This window comes from Poecilia latipinna, unplaced genomic scaffold (genome assembly GCF_001443285.1).
Source record: "Poecilia latipinna isolate Pla-1442-1.1 unplaced genomic scaffold, P_latipinna-1.0 Scaffold975, whole genome shotgun sequence".
Lineage (NCBI taxonomy): Eukaryota > Metazoa > Chordata > Actinopteri > Cyprinodontiformes > Poeciliidae > Poecilia > Poecilia latipinna.
In genome coordinates, this window is record NW_015113591.1 from 4,849 (window position 1) to 26,156 (window position 21,308).

At 39.4% G+C, this 21,308-nt stretch overlaps 1 protein-coding gene across 1 annotated transcript; it reads left to right on the forward strand.

The window, feature by feature from the left end:
* Nucleotides 1-13,751: 13,751 nt before the first annotated feature.
* Nucleotides 13,752-20,914, forward strand: hs2st1a (heparan sulfate 2-O-sulfotransferase 1a; the record flags this gene model as incomplete). Its single annotated transcript, XM_015050085.1, has 6 exons — nt 13,752-14,032; nt 14,156-14,241; nt 15,389-15,527; nt 15,718-15,815; nt 18,213-18,370; nt 20,029-20,914. Coding segments are annotated over 6 exons (986 nt in total), but the record flags the coding sequence as incomplete, so codon positions are not given.
* Nucleotides 20,915-21,308: the final 394 nt, after the last annotated feature.

Genomic DNA, 21,308 nt, shown 5'->3' on the forward strand with positions numbered 1-21,308 from the left:
GTTAAGTGCTGTACAAATGCAGGCCTTTTACTGTATGATTTTGAAAGCGAAGGAAATGACACTAAAATATTCAGACTTTAGAACAAAATGAATCATCTAGTTTTTGCAAAGAAAAAACAGTTCATGTAGAAAAAGGTCAGCTGAGTGAGTCCTTCCCATAAATATGGGAAATAAAGAAAGATATGTAACCCACTTAAAAATATAAAGTGCTTAGTTTGAAGCTATACAATACATTTTAAAAGCCCTGTTCCATTTGTGTTTTTTTGTAGACACTCAGATATTTAGATATTGTATAAAACCAGACAGAGAAACTGCTAAAACAACCTTTGTTGTCTTTATGGTTAGAAAACGGGGGCTGGGACTTTTAATTAATGATTTTTAAGTTGTTAAAAAATACTTATGCCATCAATCGCAATTTTGTTTTTTATACATACAAAAGTTACGAGCCAGAACCTTTGTATTCATATGTTTCCAGTACACCTGTAAATCTGACGCACAAGTGACATCCACTAAAAATGACAAAGTGACTTCTGTTGGTTCCCCTCAGGTTCGTTTTTGCTTCTGAAAATGATCTGCTGGGACGGTGGAAACTCTTATTGTGTTCAAATTGTGCTAAAAGCAGTTAGCCTATCAACGAAACTATTCAAGGCTAAAATAGCATCTCAATACTTAACATGTAGCAGCAGCACAAATGTCCCAATGCTAATGTTAACATTCACATTTCTAAAAAAGTTCCATGAATGACCAGAGGTTCCTGAAGAACTAGAAAGCTGATAGGGTAGAATAGCACATTGGTCCAATCTGATGGTTGGAGAGCCAGAACAACAGATTAGAAACAAATAAATATCTTTGTTATTGAGTATTTTGAATTAGAAATGTATTTTGTTGATACTTGACTTTCGATTAAAATGTGATTAATTGCAAGTGATAACAACAGCCCCTAGATCAAAATTTTTAATCCAGTCCCACCACTATTAGAAACTCTTCTAAGAAGTGTTTTTAGGGGCCACATGTGGCAGGCCCCTGCTCCGTCCAGACCAACAAGGAGCCAAGAATCTCTGCTTTTATAGAGCTGCTCATATTTGCAGTTGTTCAAATACTGTTGCTACTTTTAATCCTAAATCTCATAGAAGCCCAAAGGGTCCAGTTAATTTCTTCCATTTTGGCTTCATTTCTGCTTAAAAAACAAAGTACAACACCTTTCATCTGTTTTTGTACAGTTGAACTGAGATTTAAGTCATTTCAGTTGACAATAACGACCAGATATAACCCAATGTGCAAATTACATTTGACAGAGGTACCTCTTTTTTTTTTTTTTTCCTATTGCTCCGGTTTTTTTCTGCCTCAGACGAAGTAAAACGCAGAAACCTCAAATCAAGCCTGGACAAATAACTGGACTGTGGACCGACAGGAAGATTTGCCTGAGCTGTTCAGATTGACAGAAGATTGACTATAAAAGCAGAGGGAGGAGATCTTTTCAGTGGAAACAAGAAGCGAGATCCATTCACAACCTGCAGTGACCTCTGGTTGGTTGGTGCGCGGGTGATTTGTCAGAGATACAAACCACAAACTTACGTCTCCAGACTGTTAATGATCTAATGCTAAATCCAGTACATCAGCATTAGATTAGATGGAGGAGCCACTCGGAGACAAAAGGATAAATCTTCTCGGATGTTTTTGTTTTCTGCAGAACTGCTCTGTGTAACACACTTTTCACTTTGCGAAACAGATTTTTCTCCTGTCCCTCCCACTCAGCATTAAACCCACTGGTAGCCGTCGTCTGCTCTGTCTAACAGAGTGTCGAGCTTTCCCCAGACTCCTGTGTATGCATTATTAATTATTTGTTACGGGGCAGTTGGATAAAGAGGAAAGAGTGACAATCTCGTTTGTATCTTTGCAATCCGATCCGCTCTGTTACAACGGAGGTTTGTTGTCACACTTGGAAATAAATCCTTGGAGAGGGAAAAAAACAAAACAAAAACAGAGCGCTCTATTTTAGTTCAAATCCTACTCCATATGCCTTCCTCTGTCTCAAGCTCTTTCATCTTCATTCATCTGTTGATCTGACTGTACTATTTCACATGATTTTTGCCGAAGGCGTTTAGCAGTGACAGCCATTCCTGCTGGGACTGCTTCTCTTCCTCTTTTTCTACAAAAGAGATTTATTAGCTCTTCTTCAATCATTGCTCACATATTTTCTTTTTACTCCCTGCCAGAGAATGCGTGGCCAGTAGCCTCTGCTTAGTCATGGAGGATGCTTGCCAGGGCGAGAGCAGTTCCAGCCAATCCACTGTGTAACTTGTCAGACCTACCATTTCTGGACAAAGCAGAGGAACGTTAGATCGGTTCGTCCATAAAACCTCGTCGTCTGGTGGCTATTTCCGATGAATTGGCCTTAACACGCAGTTTCTCTACGATTTCTGTTCGAGCAGACATTACTGGCAGTCAGATAGGAGTCATGTTGAAAGAGAAAGTGGGAAGCAACTTAGGCCATGATTATTATCTTGTCTATCTACACGATACCATATTGGTTGCATTTAGCTGTGTAATCTTGAGCCTATGTAATGGGCTATAGATTTTTGTGCAGAAGCTGAACATAATGACCACATGTCTAATAATGTTTAAGTCGATGCTTGCTGATAAAACATCGACTTACCCTGTTAAAGTGTGGACACTAACTCTAACCCATTAGTAGCAGATCCTAAAGTGCAACGTCAGCAGGATTGCAAAATTCCAGGAATTTTCAAATTTGGAAACTTTTCTTGGAAAATGATGAGACTTTCCGAGGATTAAAGCTACAGTATGTAACTTTTATAAAATACATTGTATCTGGTCAGAAACAGCCAGTCAGAGCCAGGAGGAGGGACTTAGCGCTGTCAATCACACTGGTGTACATGCTGCTCAGTGCGCTAACAGTGGAGAAACAACTTACCGTTTCTCCTCCAGGTTCCATGAAGCTGGATAAACAGGAACACTGTTTATTCACTGTCATCGGTAGCCATGCTAAGTAGCCTAGCATTAACAACAGGCTCTGGTGTAGTTAACTATAGTGAAGCAGAGAGCAAAGGGGAGGATCTGAGTAGAACATACATGATGGTGATTGATACTGCTAAGACCCTCCTCCTGACACTGGTTGGTTGTTTCTGACCGAGCGTTGTATTTCTGCAGATGGCAGAAGGACCACAAGGGGAAGGCAGAGGAGGTCAGTTTTTTCACAGATCATTTGTCTCTTTTTATACTGTCAAAACATAGACAGTTTTAACACATATGTAAAAAAAAAAATAAACACTGTGTTTGTAAGAGTTACATATTGCAGCTTTAATGGCAACATATATATTTAGGCTTTTATTTAATTGTTTAAATTCTCAAAATTTTCAGTTTATTTCCATCAATTTTCATCTTTCTCATGAACAGTTTCCAGTTTACAATATTTCCAAAATTCCTCAATTTAGCTTCCAATGGAAAGTTTGAGTAGTTTCCAGAAATATACATGAAATAAGTTTGAGGTCCTCATAGATTTGTATTCTGTTTGTGATTTTACTTTGATTACGATGCGAGCAAATTGCTCGTTTGTTCCCACAAACGTAGCAAATAAACTACTAAAGTACAACGCAAAGAAACAACCAGCACTTACCAAAGACTCATGCAGGTATGTGTATGTGTAGTCCAAATGTGTGTGAATGTGCTGACTCTGCTCACCATTAGTGATGGTAAAACCCCTTTTCAAAAAGTGAAAAAGTGATGCAAAAGAAGACCAAGTCAAACTGTAAACCTCAGTTGTTTGGGGAGAGATTTGTATTTGGACAGTCAATGACCACAAAGTACCAAAAGTTTCACCAGACTCTTGCGAGGACTGAGGCAAACATAGAGGACTATGGCAAATGATACAAGTTTTACGTGTGTGGGGTCGGTTGGAGCCCATTTCTACATATAAGAGTTAAAGGTCTTATTTTGTTCACTTTACCCCCCTATTAGGCTGCAGTAAAACTCTGTATCTCCGAGTGGAACTAGCCGACTCAAAAGCAGTTCCACATTTGGACCCCTGGAAAGTCCAAAAGCACTCAGCATGTTTCCGGCCTTAGGAAATTATTACCTACCATCCACACGGATAGCAGAACCTGATTTCCCATCAGAACATCTCTCAATAACGATTTTAAAAAAATAAACATTGTAAAGAAATCTCTAGAAAGGATCATTTTGTCATTTTTAGTCCATCATCTTGGATCCTGTCATACTGACTAACTCCCAAAATGATTTTCAATGGTGTAATTGTGGTCTGAAGACCCACACTCAGACCCGTTAACCACTTAAAGCTGTCTGAACGCTGTTGTCCCTCGGCTCAAACAAGGGTGTGTTCTGTGCCTTCTCTAAATTGGAAGGAGGCTTTGTTGGTAACAGAGAGGTTCTTGTTTTCAGAGGACTACTTTTGTTGAATATTCAGAAGAAAATTAATAGGGGTTATATTATAAGCAGCCTTTACATGAGTTGTTTGCAAAGAATTCCTGGACAGCAGCGAAGGCAGCACGAATCTATTGGGGATTATAGATGAAAATCAGGCTTTTGACCTTAACAGCGATGCCCTCCAGTTGATGTTATTCACACTTTTTCTGTCAATCTCATTTTTGCTTCCTCTTTTAAAACCAGCACGTCCATCTAAAAGCATTACAAAGCTTTATAAAGAGCACTTTTCCCTCAGGACGTATTGTGTCACAGCAGTTTTTATGAGGATCTTCAATGCAGTCCTTCTGGGTGGTGTGGACTAAAAATGGACTGTCTGTGACCTATAATTAAATCTGCGTTTGATTCCATTTCCTTTTATAGCCTATCTTGAGAACCATTTACTCCAATTATCCCATGTGAATTGTTTGTTTCTGTGTTTTCTTTGTGTTTCTGTGTTTCTATCCATCTGTCCGTCAAGGTAGGTATCGATTGGTTGAGCCAGGTAATTATTGATTGACCTAGGTATCAATAGAACTGTATCTATTGACTGAGCTAGATATTGCTTTATTGATTGAGACTTTAATAGATTTTCAATTATGTGTTTCATATTAGCCACCACGTGCCAGTCTGGGACATCTAAAAATTGGCTTTTCCATGTGAACCTAAGAAGATTACAAGAATTCTGCAATCATTTAAAGTCATCTGCTGTCGATAAACGTAGGCAGTAAAATAAAGAAATCTGGAAAGTACATAAAAAGTCACTTGGAATATAATTTTTTTTTATTGAATAAACGAAAATGTAGATATGAACTGAAAATGTGTGAAATGATGAAGATGTAAAATTAACAGCAGCTTAGGCAGCTTTGGTTGTTTTTAAAAGAGTGATACAATTTGCTTATAGAGCTATTTTAGGAGCAGACAATATTTTTTCTTCCGGTTTGAGATTCAAGCAGAAGTACTAAGTCATTTTTGCAGATATTCATTACATGCAGGCAGCTTTGTGACGTCGCCGTGCAATTAATGTTTGAATAGGGAGTGGGAGTAAGTAAGCTCTTCTTCTTCCCACTCTTTTTCGAGCTACTTTCATTTCCTGATTACGTATAAATGATGAATATATGTTTGCATAGAACTATTTTCTGGTTTAAACCTTTTAAGGAAAGGCGGCACCCTTCTCAATTCTTAATGAAATCTGGAAGCAGAAGCATTTAGCCCCGTTTCTCTGCCAGCAGTGTTTTAAAACCTGATTTCTCTCACACACGTTCCCCTCTCCTCGTCGTGTTTTGCTCAGCTTATGCGGACCTGCATCTCCTCTAACCCTAACCCTAACCCTCCTTTCTTAACTCCGCTGCTAATCCACCCTTAGCTAAATGCATCCAAAGACTAAATTAGAATAATTAAGACTTTCCGAAGTGTGTGTGAACGCTGCAGTGGTGACATAATTGCCCTCCCACCCCACCCGTTCTGGAAACCTGGCATAGCAAAACTAGCAAGCTACACCCAGAGGTGCGGGGAATGAAAACTCCATATTTTTTTTTAGAAAAAGATTTTTTACCACAAGTGCGAGCTAGATCTCCTTCCTGCCATCCTCCATTGATTTTGCAATCCGGCGCCGTCCAAGCAGAACCACACAAGCCGTACACCTCAGTCTGCCCCTCATTGCCAATCTCTATTACCCGCCCAGCTCCAGGCCTCGGTTCGTTGAGGCTAAGCCTCTCCGGAGGGGAGAAGGGAGAAGAGGAGAACTGGTGGATGGGAGTGATGATGGATTTATGAGCCGCTTGGAGAAAGGATCATCTTCTCTCTCTCCTTCTTTCCCTCTCTTTTATTATCCCATCAGATCTGGCGTGGGAGCAATAATACATGACGGCCTGTCCCATTTCGGAGATCAAGCTGCGAATGTGAATGATGATTTGAAATTCCAACGTCTAATCAGCGTGAAATTGCTTCAGTAAATATGTTTCAACTACCAGCCCCTCTGTCTTCCGCCCGCCTCTCACTTGGAACGGGACCGGGAGTAATAGGCTTGTAGTTGTCACAGTTTTTAAGACCCGTGTAGGCTGCACGGTTCATAATTAGCTTTTAATGCACGGCAACGGCTAGAGGGGAGGGGAGCTGAGGGAAATGTAGAAAGAAAGGAGCCCCGCTGTGTGGCCATAGTAATTCACACTTTTGTTCCCTAATTAAATGACCTCAGAGGGGAGCTCTGAGCTTAGCTCCGTGTGTGTGTGTGTGTGTGTGTGTGTGTGTGTGTGTGTGTGTGGCACTCTTTGATATGGGGGTCTTTGGCAAGTGTGTTCAGTCTGGCGATGAATGGAGCACCCACCACAAAGCCAAAGAAGAACTTCTCTCCGCTTGCTTGTTGGTTGTTAGAAATTTGGCAGAACCTGTGTGGTTAACGAGCGATTTCAGGGCTCCTTTCACATGGTCAGTGGATTTCAGTCAGCAACACGGCAGCCCTCGTGTTTTCTCAGTCCTTCTTACAGAAGGACGGTTTTAAACGTGATGTTTGGTGCGCGCCGTATCTCTTCCATGCGGTTTCATATCGTCCACACGGCAGCAGCAACACCTCCTTGTAGGAAATGTGTTCTTCATACACACCTGGAAATACAAACCTGTATGCGTGTGTGTGTGTGTGTGTGAGTGTGTGTTTGTCTTATTTATAACAATTTCTGGCATATTTACTAAACTTCTGAAGACCGACTGGCCTTATAGGAATCAAAACCCAGTATATGGAGCTCCTTAGTAGGGCTAGGGAGAATGTTTGGGTTGGGCAAATATGCACTTACTAAATTATGTTTTTGTTTGTTGCTTTATGACAAAGTTCAGTATTTTTGCCTAAAGTTATCTTCATCCACTGAGAACTATGTAAACATGGAAGCACAAGGTAACTGAGACGTCAATCAATGGCCGCCCAGGAAGAATGGCTTGAACTTATCCTGAGTCACTAGCAGTAATTTGAGCTCATAAATCATGAGTGAGGAGCAGGAAGTCAGAAGAAATGTTGTCTGAGAGCTGCATCTTGGAGACTTGACAAGCCAGCACCTGCAGTAACCTGCAAAAATAAAAATAAAAAATGGCTACAGTGGTGAAATGAAACTCTGACAGCATAAGTTTTGTTCCAGGCAAGACAGAATTGTTATTCTGCTGCACAAAGGCATTTGACAACTGTGCCACCAGTTTACTTTATATCAGTAAGCCATGCTGTTGTTGTCTTGTACATAGTAGCACTGGATGGAAGCAGCTGAGCAGTTTTCTGGGACTAAAATACATTGGAAAAATTAAAAGCCTTGGCAACCAAACCTTCGTGGGAAGAAAAACATAAGCTACCCCTAAATATATCCTACAGACAACATGGTTTGTGTATATTGTGCTCAGTGTTTCCGAAGAGAGGATTTAGATTGGGTTTAGACACTTTCTCTTCATTACAGGGTAAAGGGTCTGGGATAAGAGCCAAGACTACAGGATTTTTTTGGAGCAGGCTGTAGCAAAGATGTAGAATGTGTTCAATGGACTAAAAAAAACAACCAGAAGAAAACACAGCTTGATAGGCGTAAAGTGGTACATTTGCACTAAATGTTCCCAGAGAGCTATTAACTTTGTCATATTTTAAACTAGTGTCACTAAACAAGAAAACACTGAACAAAACTTGGACCTGATAATTCTTAGTTTAGCAAATTCCATTATATCTTTGAGGTTTAAGATATAGTCGTGTGATCATATATAAAAAATTTTCTATATTCCCTTCAGTTGCAAAGCAAAGACAAAATGATAACAATCTAGACCAGAGTTAGTGCTGTTAGCATTATGCTAACATCATATCCAAGTCTTGCATGTTTAAAGACAGAAAACAAAAAGGTTGTTAAGCCGTCTTCTTCCTCTGACTTAAATTATTAGCACCTTAGTAATACTGAAAATAGCAAACCTGGAGTCTTCACTCAGTAACAACATCCACACTGAAGAGTGTTGTTACCACAATTGACATAGCCTTTACTGATCTGAAAAAAGGATCAGATTTTTCAGTTTGTCTGTCTGGTCAAGGCAACCGGAGCTAAAAATCATCTGATTCCAGTCACCAGCCGCCCAATGAGTGCGTCTTCATTTACTGTTTGAATATGAAATGGATCAGAAGAAGATTTTTTAAAATATGACCACGATACTCTGAATTAGGTGTCTCATTGTTTACTAGAGTGATTTTTAAATGTACAATTATGGGAAATGGATAGTGCACTCACTGCATGGATTTACATGGTACATGTTGGAATAACCTAAGCGTTTGCTAATTCTCCTCGTATGGCTAAAGGTGGGAAATGTTTACAGGATGTGGAGAAGAGGAAAGTAGACTGCGTTCCTTCAAGCACCTGCTACTCTGTGCCACTCTGAAGCGTGTGACGTTGATGACTTGTATTGTCACGGACCGCTGGTTCCGCGGTACTCTGTGTACCCTCTCTGTTCCGGATCAAAATATTCCAAAGATGTCACTTGATCTGAGGCGATAAGGTTCCAACATAGCAACTGTTACTGCTGTTGATGTTGGCCGAGGCGAACCCTCCGTCGTCACGTGAACACATGTCTTCAATCCAGTTGTTGTGCATGCTGATGAACCCTTCGTCCATCACCAGCAGCTGGCCCGTCTCCACTCCACTGTACCCGATGTCCAGCGGACACAAGCGAGTGGAAGTGAAATCCGATCCCGCCTCGTAAACAGCTGCATGGGGCTGTGTAGCTCAGGAGGGCACTTCATGTACATATACTCACAATGAGGAAAAAAGTGGAACCCCAAATAAAATTTTATTCGTAAAAACTATGCAGGCCTGTCCAGGACGGGCCTGTGCCCCTTGTGCAAGGCACTGCTTCAAATCAGCACTCCATTTGGAGCTCCCACGGGTATTAGGCACTCTGGTGTTGCTGCCTTCTCTCTTCACACACTCACACAAACTTCCTCTCCCTACATCCTTCCTGCGGAGCGTTCGTTGTCTTTGTCAACGGCCGTCAATCTGGAGGCAAATTTTGGCAAAGAAAAGCCGGAGGGCGTCAGAGGCCAGGCCTTCTTTGTGTTGCGTCTATTCACACCGAGGCACCGGAGTCTGGCTCCTCTGCAGTCTCACATAGTGTTTGGGAGGCAATAACCCCAGTAAAACCTCTGCACTCCTTATTTAAGGGGCATTGATGTCCTGTAAACGTCCAGTTAGCTATCAAATAACTGTATCTTTACGTCTAACTGCCAACCTCCAGCCCTTAAACCTGTCAGCTTCAGGGCTGCACCTCTAACACTTATTAGTGTTAATTTGGGTTATTAAAACCGAGGCAATTCGCAACAAACATCTCAAGGCACATAAAAAAAACCCATCATGCTCAGTCAAGTTTAGTTTATTAATCAAGTTGGCACTGTACCGAGTCACTGATTTGCAGCTTTCACTCTTCCTGGACGAGCATGTAGAGCTTTGCATTGTGTCGTTGACAGGCCATTGTACAAATAAAGTTCTAAAAAGTGTGCTGTGGGTTTGTTTTCAACCCTCCTGACTCAAAACCTGTTAGAACCGCCTGGCACTGCAGTTACAGTCATGTAGGGTTTGTCTCTAGTGAATTTAAATGATACAGATTTGACTTACTCTTTGCAAATTAGCTCAAGTTGAATTAGAAGGAATAAAATCAATTTCCAAGTCTCAGTTGGTTTTAATTTTGGACTTTGATTAGGGCAGTGGTCCAAAATCACCAAGATTAGAATGCCCAAGGGCCACAATTATTATTCTTTTAATCGACAGTGGAAAAATAAATTTCTTACTACATTTTTTAAAACTTTTATCTGTTAATTAATATTTAGTATGTTGTATATTGAAGATTTTCATGAAGCAAGCAAAGTATTGAATTGTTTATAGTAAATGAATTTCCCAAATATCCTGGATTTTTTTTATGTTTTGCCCTTTTTTATAGTTTTATCAGTTTGTGGTTTGGGGATTGAAATAATAATAATAAAAAAAAGCTGTAGCATGATTTATAAAAGAGGAAAAAGTTTTTTATTTTAGGAAAATCTTATTTGTCAGTAAAACTCATATCCTAATACATGCGTCAAACTTAAGGGCTGGGGGTTGAATCCGGCCTGGAATAAGTTTAATGTGGCCCTCACATGAACAGAACCTTCAAAATAAGACTTGTGTGCTTAATTTTTTTAAGACACTTTTATCCGTAGACCACCAAATTACATCAGTGTGAAAAGATGTTCAGTATCATTCAACATGGAGAATAATGATTGAATGCATAGAAAACTATTTGTTGATATTTTAACAGTTTTTAATGGGTAGCTTTATCAGTGCATTCTGCCACAATGGGCCCTTTGAGGACATTCATGATCCTCAAAGGATCACGCCGGAAAATGAAAATGAGTTCCCGGCTTTTGAACTGCCGCCTCAGTCTCAAGTCTTTTTGTTGCTCCTAACAGATTGTCTTCCTGGATTTCCCTGTATGTAGCTCCATCCATCTTGTCATGAACCCTGGCAAACTTCCCAACCCCTGCTGAAGAACAGCAACCCCTACAGCACAATGGCTCACTTTTGATCTGTGTGTTCAGGGTGATGTGCAGTGTCAGTTCCATGTGCCGCAAAACGTTTTGCATGTGAGTCAATAAGGTTAATTTCTTCGAGTATCTTCTTCAATATGATTGCTTTTGTCCCATGGATGAGTTCTGGTACACATTACACCGGCCTTTCTATGTTGTTTTTTTTTTTTCCAACAGTGGCTAATGGATGTCCTGCCAACATATGCTGCTGATAATGTTTAATGCTTGGGATATTATTTAGCTTGGTCTTCATGATGCTGTTTGTTTGCCAACAAACCTCTTAGAACGTCACAGAACAGTTGAATTAAGCCCAGATTATTCGGAGGTGGGCTATAATACCTAATGAGGTCACTTTTTTAAGTCATTTCTCGCACTGGACTTTATTTAGAGTCCATTTTAAACACCATATGACCTTTCACCTCAGAGTTCTGCACTACGTTCTGCTGGACTTCATTACAAAAATGCAATAAAACTCGAGCAAGTTTATGGCTGCAATGTGAGGAGAAAAACTGGAAAGTCCAAGAGACAAGAATGCTTTTTTCATCGTCTCGTCCTTTTACATCACTATAAATCCAAATATTGGATTGTTTGTTTATGTGATTGATCACAGAGCTGTCTACATAATTACTGGGATGCGGTACATCAGGATTAAACAAGTTGTTTGTAGAAAGATTAACTAATAATCCCGTTGACGACATTTTTCATTCCACTTGCAACGCACGGCACAAGTTTTAGTTTTGCTACGCACGGACAGGGACGATGCCGAATGACATGAAAATCCATTTTTAATGAAGTTACGGCTCTAGTCTCTCTCAGAGCTGTGTTATTGATCACAGTCACTGAGTGCTGCATCAGTGAGTGGATCAGATTTAAACTTAAGCTTAGATTTGTAGCTCATACAGTCTGGATCAGCTGCAGCTGTCTGATTGATTTTTTTTTTTTCTTTCTTTTAGGCAGACCTTTGAAGACTGCAACATGCAGACAAAATGCGACAAAAGACAAACACGTGGATGAGTTTCTCTAAATTTTGTTGGGACATTAGTCCTTTAGTCCTGGACATGTTCTTCTTGTGATAAAAGGCTGACTTTGTAAGTGTCTTTATGTGTCTCCGAAGGTGCAGTCTTGTCCTCCCTGGGAACAATACAGCTAAATCTAAGCAGCGTCTCAGGACCAAAGTACACCTTTCAGTTTGTAGAGCCAGCGTCAGCAGCAGTAGTTCCTGTAAATGTCCACCACTTTGGTTTGTTAGACATTTGTATATGTTTATATGTGTCGTATCCAAAGCTTTTCAGCTCAGCCTAGTTTCAGGCTTTAACTGGACCTTTGTAACGTCATACTTCTTTGCTTTCCCTTTCGTTCTGCTGTTTGGGTTCACTGTTCTGCTGCATGGCCTGGTTCAGAATCAGCTGGATGGCCTCCCATCTGACTCTAGAAAACTTTGGGATTTATAAGTGATATTTCTTTTCATGATGCTGCAGCTCAAAACAAGCCCACACTATCCTTCCTGTTTGTTCTGGTGGCCTGAATTTGGGTTTAATCCACATGTGGTTCTCCGTATTCTAGTCAAACGTTGGTTCCATCAATCCAGCGGGCATTATAGGTTGAGTTTTTTTGTTTGTTTCTTTGTTTCTTCCAGGGGGGCTTTCTTCTGGCCATTTTTCCTCTGTTATGAACTTTACACTCTGAGACCTTAAATAAAACTTGTGGGGGGTTTTTTATGGCCTTATAATCTTCTTTTAGATCAGTGCTTTCCTTCGCCACATGGTTTTGTCACTAGCCTGATTAATATATCTACAAACTGTCTCCACATTAGCTTTTACAGAGGCCATCCTGGTTTCTGATGATCAGCCGATCAATGGTTTCCAATCAGCAAGACCTGGCTGCTTCTCTTTTATCAACAGTGACTTACTGTGCAGGATTTTAAATGTGACGTGCCGTTGGTAAAGTTAACATTGAAAAAATTAACAGCAATAATTTGTTTTACTGCACCCCTCACAACAATGGATGGATTTGAAATGAGCACCCATTTGAGAAATGGCTGTTCATTTTTCAAGGCCAGAATTCTAAACTAAATATTTAATTTGGAGCTAAATATTTAGTTTGTAGATTAAATATTTAACTTCCCATTTAAATATTTAGTTCGAAAGATAAATATGTATCTTCAATATATAAATATGTATTTTTCCAAAGTAAACATTTAATTTTCAAACTAAATATTTATTTTCCGAACGAAGTACTTAACTTGTCAACTAAATATTTAGGTCCAAGAAAAGGTTTTTGTCCTACCGCTTAGCTGATGTTGCATATCAAAACATAAGCTGGGTTTTGTGACCTCTGTAATCCGCTGCTCACTAATTAAATTTTTTTGTTAGAAACCTAAATATTTAGCTAGCTTTCTGAATATTTAGTTTGGAAAATAAATATTTAATATATTTTTTAAACTAAATAGTTTGGAACAAAATTTTCAGTTAGTAAAATAAACATTTAATTTGGAGCTAGTTTGAAAACTAAACATTTAGCTTAGACTTAAAAATTTAGCCTGGAACTAAATATTTAATTTGAAAACTAAATATTTAGTTCGGAACTCTAAATGTATGAATAAAATGGTGGAAAATATGACGTTGAAAAATCAATAAGCACATTCATTTTCTTTCCGACAGGCTAAATAAACCGAATTACTGCTGTTATTTTTTTCACTGTGTAACTTTACAAACGGCGGCCCACGCGTAAAGTATCAGAATCAGATGAATCCTGTGAGGCTTCATCAGGTTTCCTGTTGTTCCCGCAGAGCGAGCCATCGCCCGGCACGAGGTGCGGGAGATCGAGCAGCGGCACACGCAGGACGGCCTGAGGGAGCGCGAGGCGGCGGCCGCACTGACCAACAGCGAGGACGACTTGGTCATCATCTACAACCGCGTGCCCAAGACCGCCAGCACCTCCTTCACCAACATTGCCTACGACCTGTGCGGGAAGAACCACTACCATGTGCTGCACATCAACACCACCAAAAACAACCCCGTCATGTCCATACAGGACCAGGTAGACAGACAGACAGACTCTGGTTTAATACAGTGTGACAGACAGACAGACTGACAGACTCTGGTTTAATACAGTGTGACAGACAGACAGACTGGCGTAATCAGCATTTTCTGGTGTGTTCAGGTGCGGTTTGTAAAGAACGTGACTGAATGGAGGGAAATGAAGCCTGCGTTTTACCACGGACACGTCTCCTTCCTGGATTTTACCAAGTAAAGAAATCATTTCTGTTCATGTTTATGATGGCAGACTGATTATATAGTAGGAAATCCAACCTGCTGACCGTTTGGGTCTTTAACTCCCCCTACTGGCCACTTAGGGATCCAAGCTTCAAACTGTGAATGGGGGCATGCTCGTCCCATTAATTTGGAATATCATGAAAATGTTGTTGCAATAGTTCAGTTTAAAGAGTGAAAGTAAATAATCATCTATAAACTCATTACACACAAAGACATGTGTTTACTTGACAATGCCCGGCTGGATTCACCAATCAGAGATTAGGACATGTTCATGCTGGATTTTGGTAAAGCAGACACGTTCCAAATCTTGTTGGAAAATGAAACCTGCGTCCCCAGAAAGCTTGTCAGCAGAAGGAAGCATGAAGTTCTCTAAAATGTCCTGCTAGCCGACTGTGTTGACTGTGAAGTTAAGAAAACCCAGAGGACCAGAACCAGGAAATGACATGGTGACCCAAAATATAACTGATTATGGAATAGTCACACTGGACTGAAAGCAACATGGATTCTGAGCCTCTCTACGTTTCCTTCAGACTCTGGAATCTTCATTTCTAAACAAAATGCAAACTTTATTTCCATCTAAAAATAAAATGGACTTTGGACCACTGAGCAAACAGTCCAATCTTTAGCTATTTCTGGTTCAGCTGTGGCTTCACACACCTGAGCTAGCTTCACAGGTTTGGACAAATATGTAAAACAAAACAACTTTCATTTAATTCAGTCAGTGCAGTTAGGAGTAGAACAGCCAGTGTGAAATAAATAATAAAGAAACTGAAATTGACAAAAACAACAGATTGACTAGGTTGGTCAGACATGTAAAATAAACTCCAACAAATGGTTCAGAAAGTGCAATTAGGAATTCTAAACATTTAAATTAAATAATAAAGCATGACGTTGCTCTGAGTACAAAGCATAAAAATAGACTGAATAGATCTGTCTTTATTTATTGGGCACAGCGTCACAATACCCCATATAGATTTTTTTTCAATATCTGGACCGATACAGACATTAACATGGGATTGGTGCATCTGTACTTCAAATTTTACATTTCTTGTTCCCCATGGTAAAATTGGTTTTACTCTCGAGCTTCTTCCAGTTGCCTGACTCAGTGAATCCTCCTCAGGTTTGGAGTGAAGAGGAAGCCCATCTACATTAACCTGATCAGAGACCCCATCGAGAGGCTGGTGTCTTATTATTACTTCCTGCGGTTTGGGGACGACTACAGACCCGGTCTGAGGCGCAGGAAACAAGGAGACAAGAAGGTAAAAAAAAAAAAAAAAAACATGCCAACACTCCCCTATGAAGTCTGCTTCCTCTCTGTTCCACTTTTCTGCTGAGTCATATTGATGTCAGATGATGCTCTGAATGCATGTTTGGACATAGATAATTAAGAAAGGGTCAAAAAGATGCACGGCTTTGTCCCCTGATGTGTTTTGTGCGTATTTGTTTCAGACGTTTGATGAGTGCGTGTCAGCCGGCGGATCAGACTGTGCTCCTGAGAAACTCTGGCTCCAGATCCCCTTTTTCTGTGGTCACTATTCTGAATGCTGGTAAGAGTTCCAGTTTCACTCTTTATTCCTCTTTGACAGCAAACATTCTGTTTATCGTTCAGTGGAAACACTGGACATTAATAACTCTTCGACTAAACTCAACCTGAGGCTAGTACAGCTGAAACCAGATATTCAGCTGTACACTGTGAAAACGACCTGCTTTTTCTCCTCACTGTCTGACATTAAATCAGAGTAAAGGCGTCCTGTCTTTGGTTAGTTAGGATTACCAACTTTATCGCTAATTGTAAAATGTTGAAACATTAAAGGACATATTATGTAAAGTCAACTTTTTTGGACTTTACATCATTTTATAATGTTATTCCCTAATCAAAAAACATACCTGGAGTTTTGCCCCTGCAAGTCCCCCCTCAGCTCCTTCAGACTAGCCAGCAGCAATTAGCAAACACCTGGTGGAGTACTGCCCCTTTAAGAGTTTTTATGAAGTTCACATATTAGGATAAGTTAACTGGACGAACACTAGGATGTAGTAGTTCAAGGGAACTACTCAAACTTTCTGTTTCTTTGTGTGACAACATGGAAAATCAAAAGAGAGTCGTGGACCTCCATGTCCATCAACAACAATGAAAAAATACTATAGTGAAAATGGAAAAATAAATAAATAAAAACAGTTTCAGCACTTAATTATACTACTTCTTTATTTGTGTCTCCTACAAATGAGCAGTTTGAAGTGAATATTTTTATAGTGAAATGTCCAGATTTTTTATAAAACGAACTGGAGAAAAGAATCCTGCAATTTGAGCTTAGAAGTATGGATTACTGAATATGTCTGGGTAGCACTGAAAACTGTTATAGGAGAAAAAAAGCAAAATGTATGTCATGATGTCATTTTTGTTGACCGATGTCAAATAGTAATAGTTGGTGAATACATCCTGAAAGCAGCCACACTCGACAAAACAATCTCCACATTCTACCCTGTGGCACACGCTGACATTTTCCTTTACTCCAGTTGACTGTGAATGTTACTTTATTTGATGTGAATTCTGCATTATGCTTTTTTGTAGTCAGCAGTGTATTTATTTGGGATGGAACCAAAACTGTGCTCAAGAAATAAACACATCCAGCTGAAACTAGAAGTTTACGTACAGCAAATAAAAATACACACGCATATTTTTTTTCTCCCTGTCTGAAGTGAAATCAGACCAAACCTCCCTTGTTTTAGGTCAGTCAGAAGTACCAAAATTATTTATATTTTCTAAATGTTAGAAAACTTTTATTGAGAACTTTTGTAACTTTCTTCGAATTCCGAAGTTTACATGCATTTGGTCAGCATCAGGGATTTAAACTGTATGACTTAACTGATGTAAACTTCTAAATTCAAAGAAAGTTACAAAAAAAAAATGTGTAAAAATCTTCTCAATAAGTTTTCCAACATTTAGCAAATAGAAATGTTTGGTCATTTTGACTGATCTAAGGTGAGAGAAGTTTGGTCTGTTTTAACTTCAGACAGGGAGAAAATAGGTGTGTGTGTGTGTGTGTGTGTGTGTGTGTGTGTGTGTGTGTGTGTGTGTGTGTGTGTGTGTGTGTGTGTGTGTGTGTGTGTGTGTGTGATTTTTCTTTTTTTATTCTGATTTCAGCTGTATAGACATATGGATAATTAATCCAAATTTTAACAATACAGATAAAAATTAAGTAATATAAATATTTTAGTAAGACCAGTGTTTAGTCTTTTTTTCACAATCAGAAAACATTTTGGTTGTTTTATTTAATGAATAAAATTACCAATTACCAAATTACCATTGTCTAATTTAAGAATAAACATCGATCTTTGAACATTTTTACCAGCTACTATAAGATGCTTCCTAATTTTTCCACTTCTTTTACATTTCTGTTTTTTTTCTGCTTCCTTGCTTTAAAAAGGACAAGATAAATGTTTCGTACATATATATTTTTTTCTCTATCGTTTTGTTATTTAACTTGTAAAATAGTTTCTAAGCAGCAGCTTTGTCAGCTTTATCCTCCCAGGATCTTTCAGTACTTTCACCTTTGACCTCATCTCTCTATTTATGTAACCATCTCACCTTTGGCATTGCTTTTATTGCTGCTCTGACTCTCTGACACCTTTTACTCTCTTCTCTACAGAACAGGATGGAAAGCTGAAACAAACTGAGAAACATCTGAAAAGCAGCTGTTTTTTTCCTCAGCCTCCATTTTGTCCTCTGGGCTCACAACACACTCTTAGCTTCATCTCTCTCAACGCATGTGTTGGTGGCGTCTCACTCCTGATATGTTCCTATCCGCAGCGTCATCCTTCCCCTCCATCCCTGCTCCTATAACTGCATATTTTTATTTTTATAGTTGTGTGAGCAACAACCGGAACAGAAATGGTCTTATCTTGCTTTTCTCCCTGTCAACCCAAACAAAACTTGATGTGTGCAGGAATGTGGGCAGCCAGTGGGCGCTGGAGCAGGCCAAATACAACCTGGTGAATGAGTACATGCTGGTGGGAGTCACCGAGGAGCTGGAGGACTTTGTGATGATGCTGGAGGCTGCGTTGCCACGGTTCTTCAGAGGAGCCACAGAGCTGTACAAAACGGGTAGCGCAAGTTTTACTCTGTCGTTAAATCCTGGTATCGTCTCTACCCCTTTTGCTGGAATAAACAACTATCATAGTTTTTTTTTTCTTTTTAATCTAACTGGAGGGAAAAAATCCCAATCTTAAATATTTAATCAAATAGCCAGACTTCAAAAGGACAGATTCTTAAGATGCAGCGGGAGAAACTCCTAACTCATTCCAGAGAGCATTTCTACATACATTATGATGCCACCTTCCTCCAATAATGGCATAAGTCTTCCCTCTCCTAGCTCCCCCCCCCAAAAAAATATGAGTATATAAAATATTCTGGAAAAAATTAAGAGACCACTCAAAATTCTCTGATTTTACTTTTTATAGGTATATATCTGAGTAAAACGAACATTGTTCTTTTGTTCTATGAGGTACTGACAACATGTCTCTGAAATTCCAAGCAAAAATTTAGTTTTAATTTGCAGAAAATGAAAAATGGTCAAAATAATGAAAAAGATGCAAAGAAAACAAGTTAATATTCATTCAGAAACAACAATGCTAATGTTTTAACTCAGGAAGAGTTCAGACATTAATATTTGGTGGAATAACCAGGAGGTTTTCAATGGGGTTCAGTGCAGTGAGCTCTGAAATTTTTTTTCCAGAGTTGTACAACTCCCAACAACTCCGTAACCGTAGTAACCCACCTCACCCGGTGAAGTTGGCTGGTTCTGTTCCGTTGACATCTGTGGAGGAGGAGATGATGATGATGATGATGATGCAAAGAAGGATTTTACATAAATTCAAGAAAATTATGGACAACCCTGATAATCTTTATGAGATAGTTTTTAAAAACAATTTCAGTCAGAGGCTTCTTCATATTCACTGAAATACAGGCAGCTACAGGAGGTCTTTCTTGCCCACAGTCATTACCATTTACAGTAACTCTTTGAAGAATTTGAATCAATATGAGTTACAACAACATTTAATTTCCCTTTGGGATCAATATTTACTGAATCTCCATTTGATTCCATCAATAAATGTTTTTTTTTTCCTGATATATTCCACAGCTAAATGTGTTCTGACCAGTTATTAGTGTGTTGCCTTTTTGTGGCCAGGTAATGTATTTAATGTTGAAGTGGAAGGAAAATGTTTAATAATTTACCACATTAATTACTCAACATTCTTTAAATTACAGTTTATTCAGACCCCTTTTACTGTGATATGCCTTCAGAATTTAACTTGTTAGAAACTGAGTCCCTCTGTGTGTAATTTGAGTAATTCAGTCATTTCTCAGACAATAGAAATAAATCAGGTAAATCGGAGGTTTTAATGGTGGATAGGTTAGAAAATAATATCCTAACTTGTGAAATTGACAGAGAACGGCATGACCATCTACCCAAAACTGAGAATCTGTCAACACAGTGACTTTTATTTCCACAATTCTTTTCCTCCTTTGTTAGAAAAAAGCCTCACAAACTGTAAACGAAACACAGCAAACATGTGGAAAAAGTTGCAAAAAATTAAAGTGAACTTTTTAAACCTTCTAACACATCACTCTGAGCGCACCACTCCTGGTTTAGTCGGGAAAGGCAAACTAACTAAAACCACAGCAAAAAAAAAAAAAATTATAACTGGCTTTTTTTTTTTTTATGCGAACAGACACCTAACTTGTATCTTTTCGTCTTAAAGGAAAGAAATCCCACTTGAGGAGGACCAGTGAGAAAAAGCCACCCACTAAGGAATCCATCGCCAAGCTGCAGCAGTCGGCCATCTGGAAGATGGAGAACGACTTCTATGAGTTTGCGCTGGAGCAGTTCCAGTTCGTCAGAGCCCACGCTGTCAGAGAAAAGGATGGGGAACTCTACATGCTGGCTCAAAATTTCTTCTATGAGAAAATCTATCCCAAAAACTGAAGAGGGGACTCTCAGAAGAGCGATTTTAGAGTCTCCTGTGTGTTTTAAGCTGACTCATTCTGAGGAAACGGAAGCGGAGAGAAAATCTAGCAAGCCATTGATTTGCTAGATTTGTAATGGAGGACTTAACGTGGCTCTGCTATGTGACGGGTCTGTCTCTGGCTCGGCTGGCTGGTTGGGGAGCTTGTATTTCATCAGCAGGTTGTCCTCTGCAGCTTCTCCACTCTGTTTTCCTTCTAAACAAAATCAGAGGAGCCCTGACTGGACCATGGATCCGGTTTGGACCTGGCTCTTCACTTAACCTGAGGGGGGGGAAAAAAATCACTGGCTCTGTACTGTTTGATTGTGTTTGGTTGTATTTTAGCTCTTTACAATGATTTATTGTTCATATGTGAGGACTGACATTTTCCACAGTGAGATGACATCTTCATGCCTCACCACAGTGACTAACTTAAAGAGACAGTAACAGTAAAAAGCTGAATACTTTCTTAAACCTAAAGAACATTTGTCTGGGTTTATTTTGTTTGTTTTATTGGACTATTTACTGGGCCAGGTGTGTGTGTTTTATACTTTACTTGATGTGTGACTCTTGTAAATGAAGGATGCTTTTACACTTAATGTTACTGGAGTGTGTCCGAACGTTACAAGTTCTCTAAACATTTCAATCCATTTCGTTCTCGCACAGTGGGTCGTATAACTTGTAGAGATGCACCAATCAGCGGTCTGGGGCCGATTCACGATCAACAATTTTATTTTATTTTTTTTTAAGATTTTGTTGGCTCTAGTGGCCTTTATTTAGCAGTTGTCAGACAGGAAAGAATGTTACGAGAGAGGGAAGACATGCCGCAAAGGTCATCAAACTAAGGCCTCCATACCTGGGTCACACTTTACCGCTGAGCCCCATCAGCAATTTTTGTAAATTGGTTTGACCTGGAAGTACCAATTTTGGTCTGATTTTCTTTAAGAACTACTTAGAACTACTTTTTTTTTTTTTTTTTTTTTTTTTTTCTGCAGGGTGTTAGTATTTTCGTTGAAAAAAACCATTATGGGCTTCCA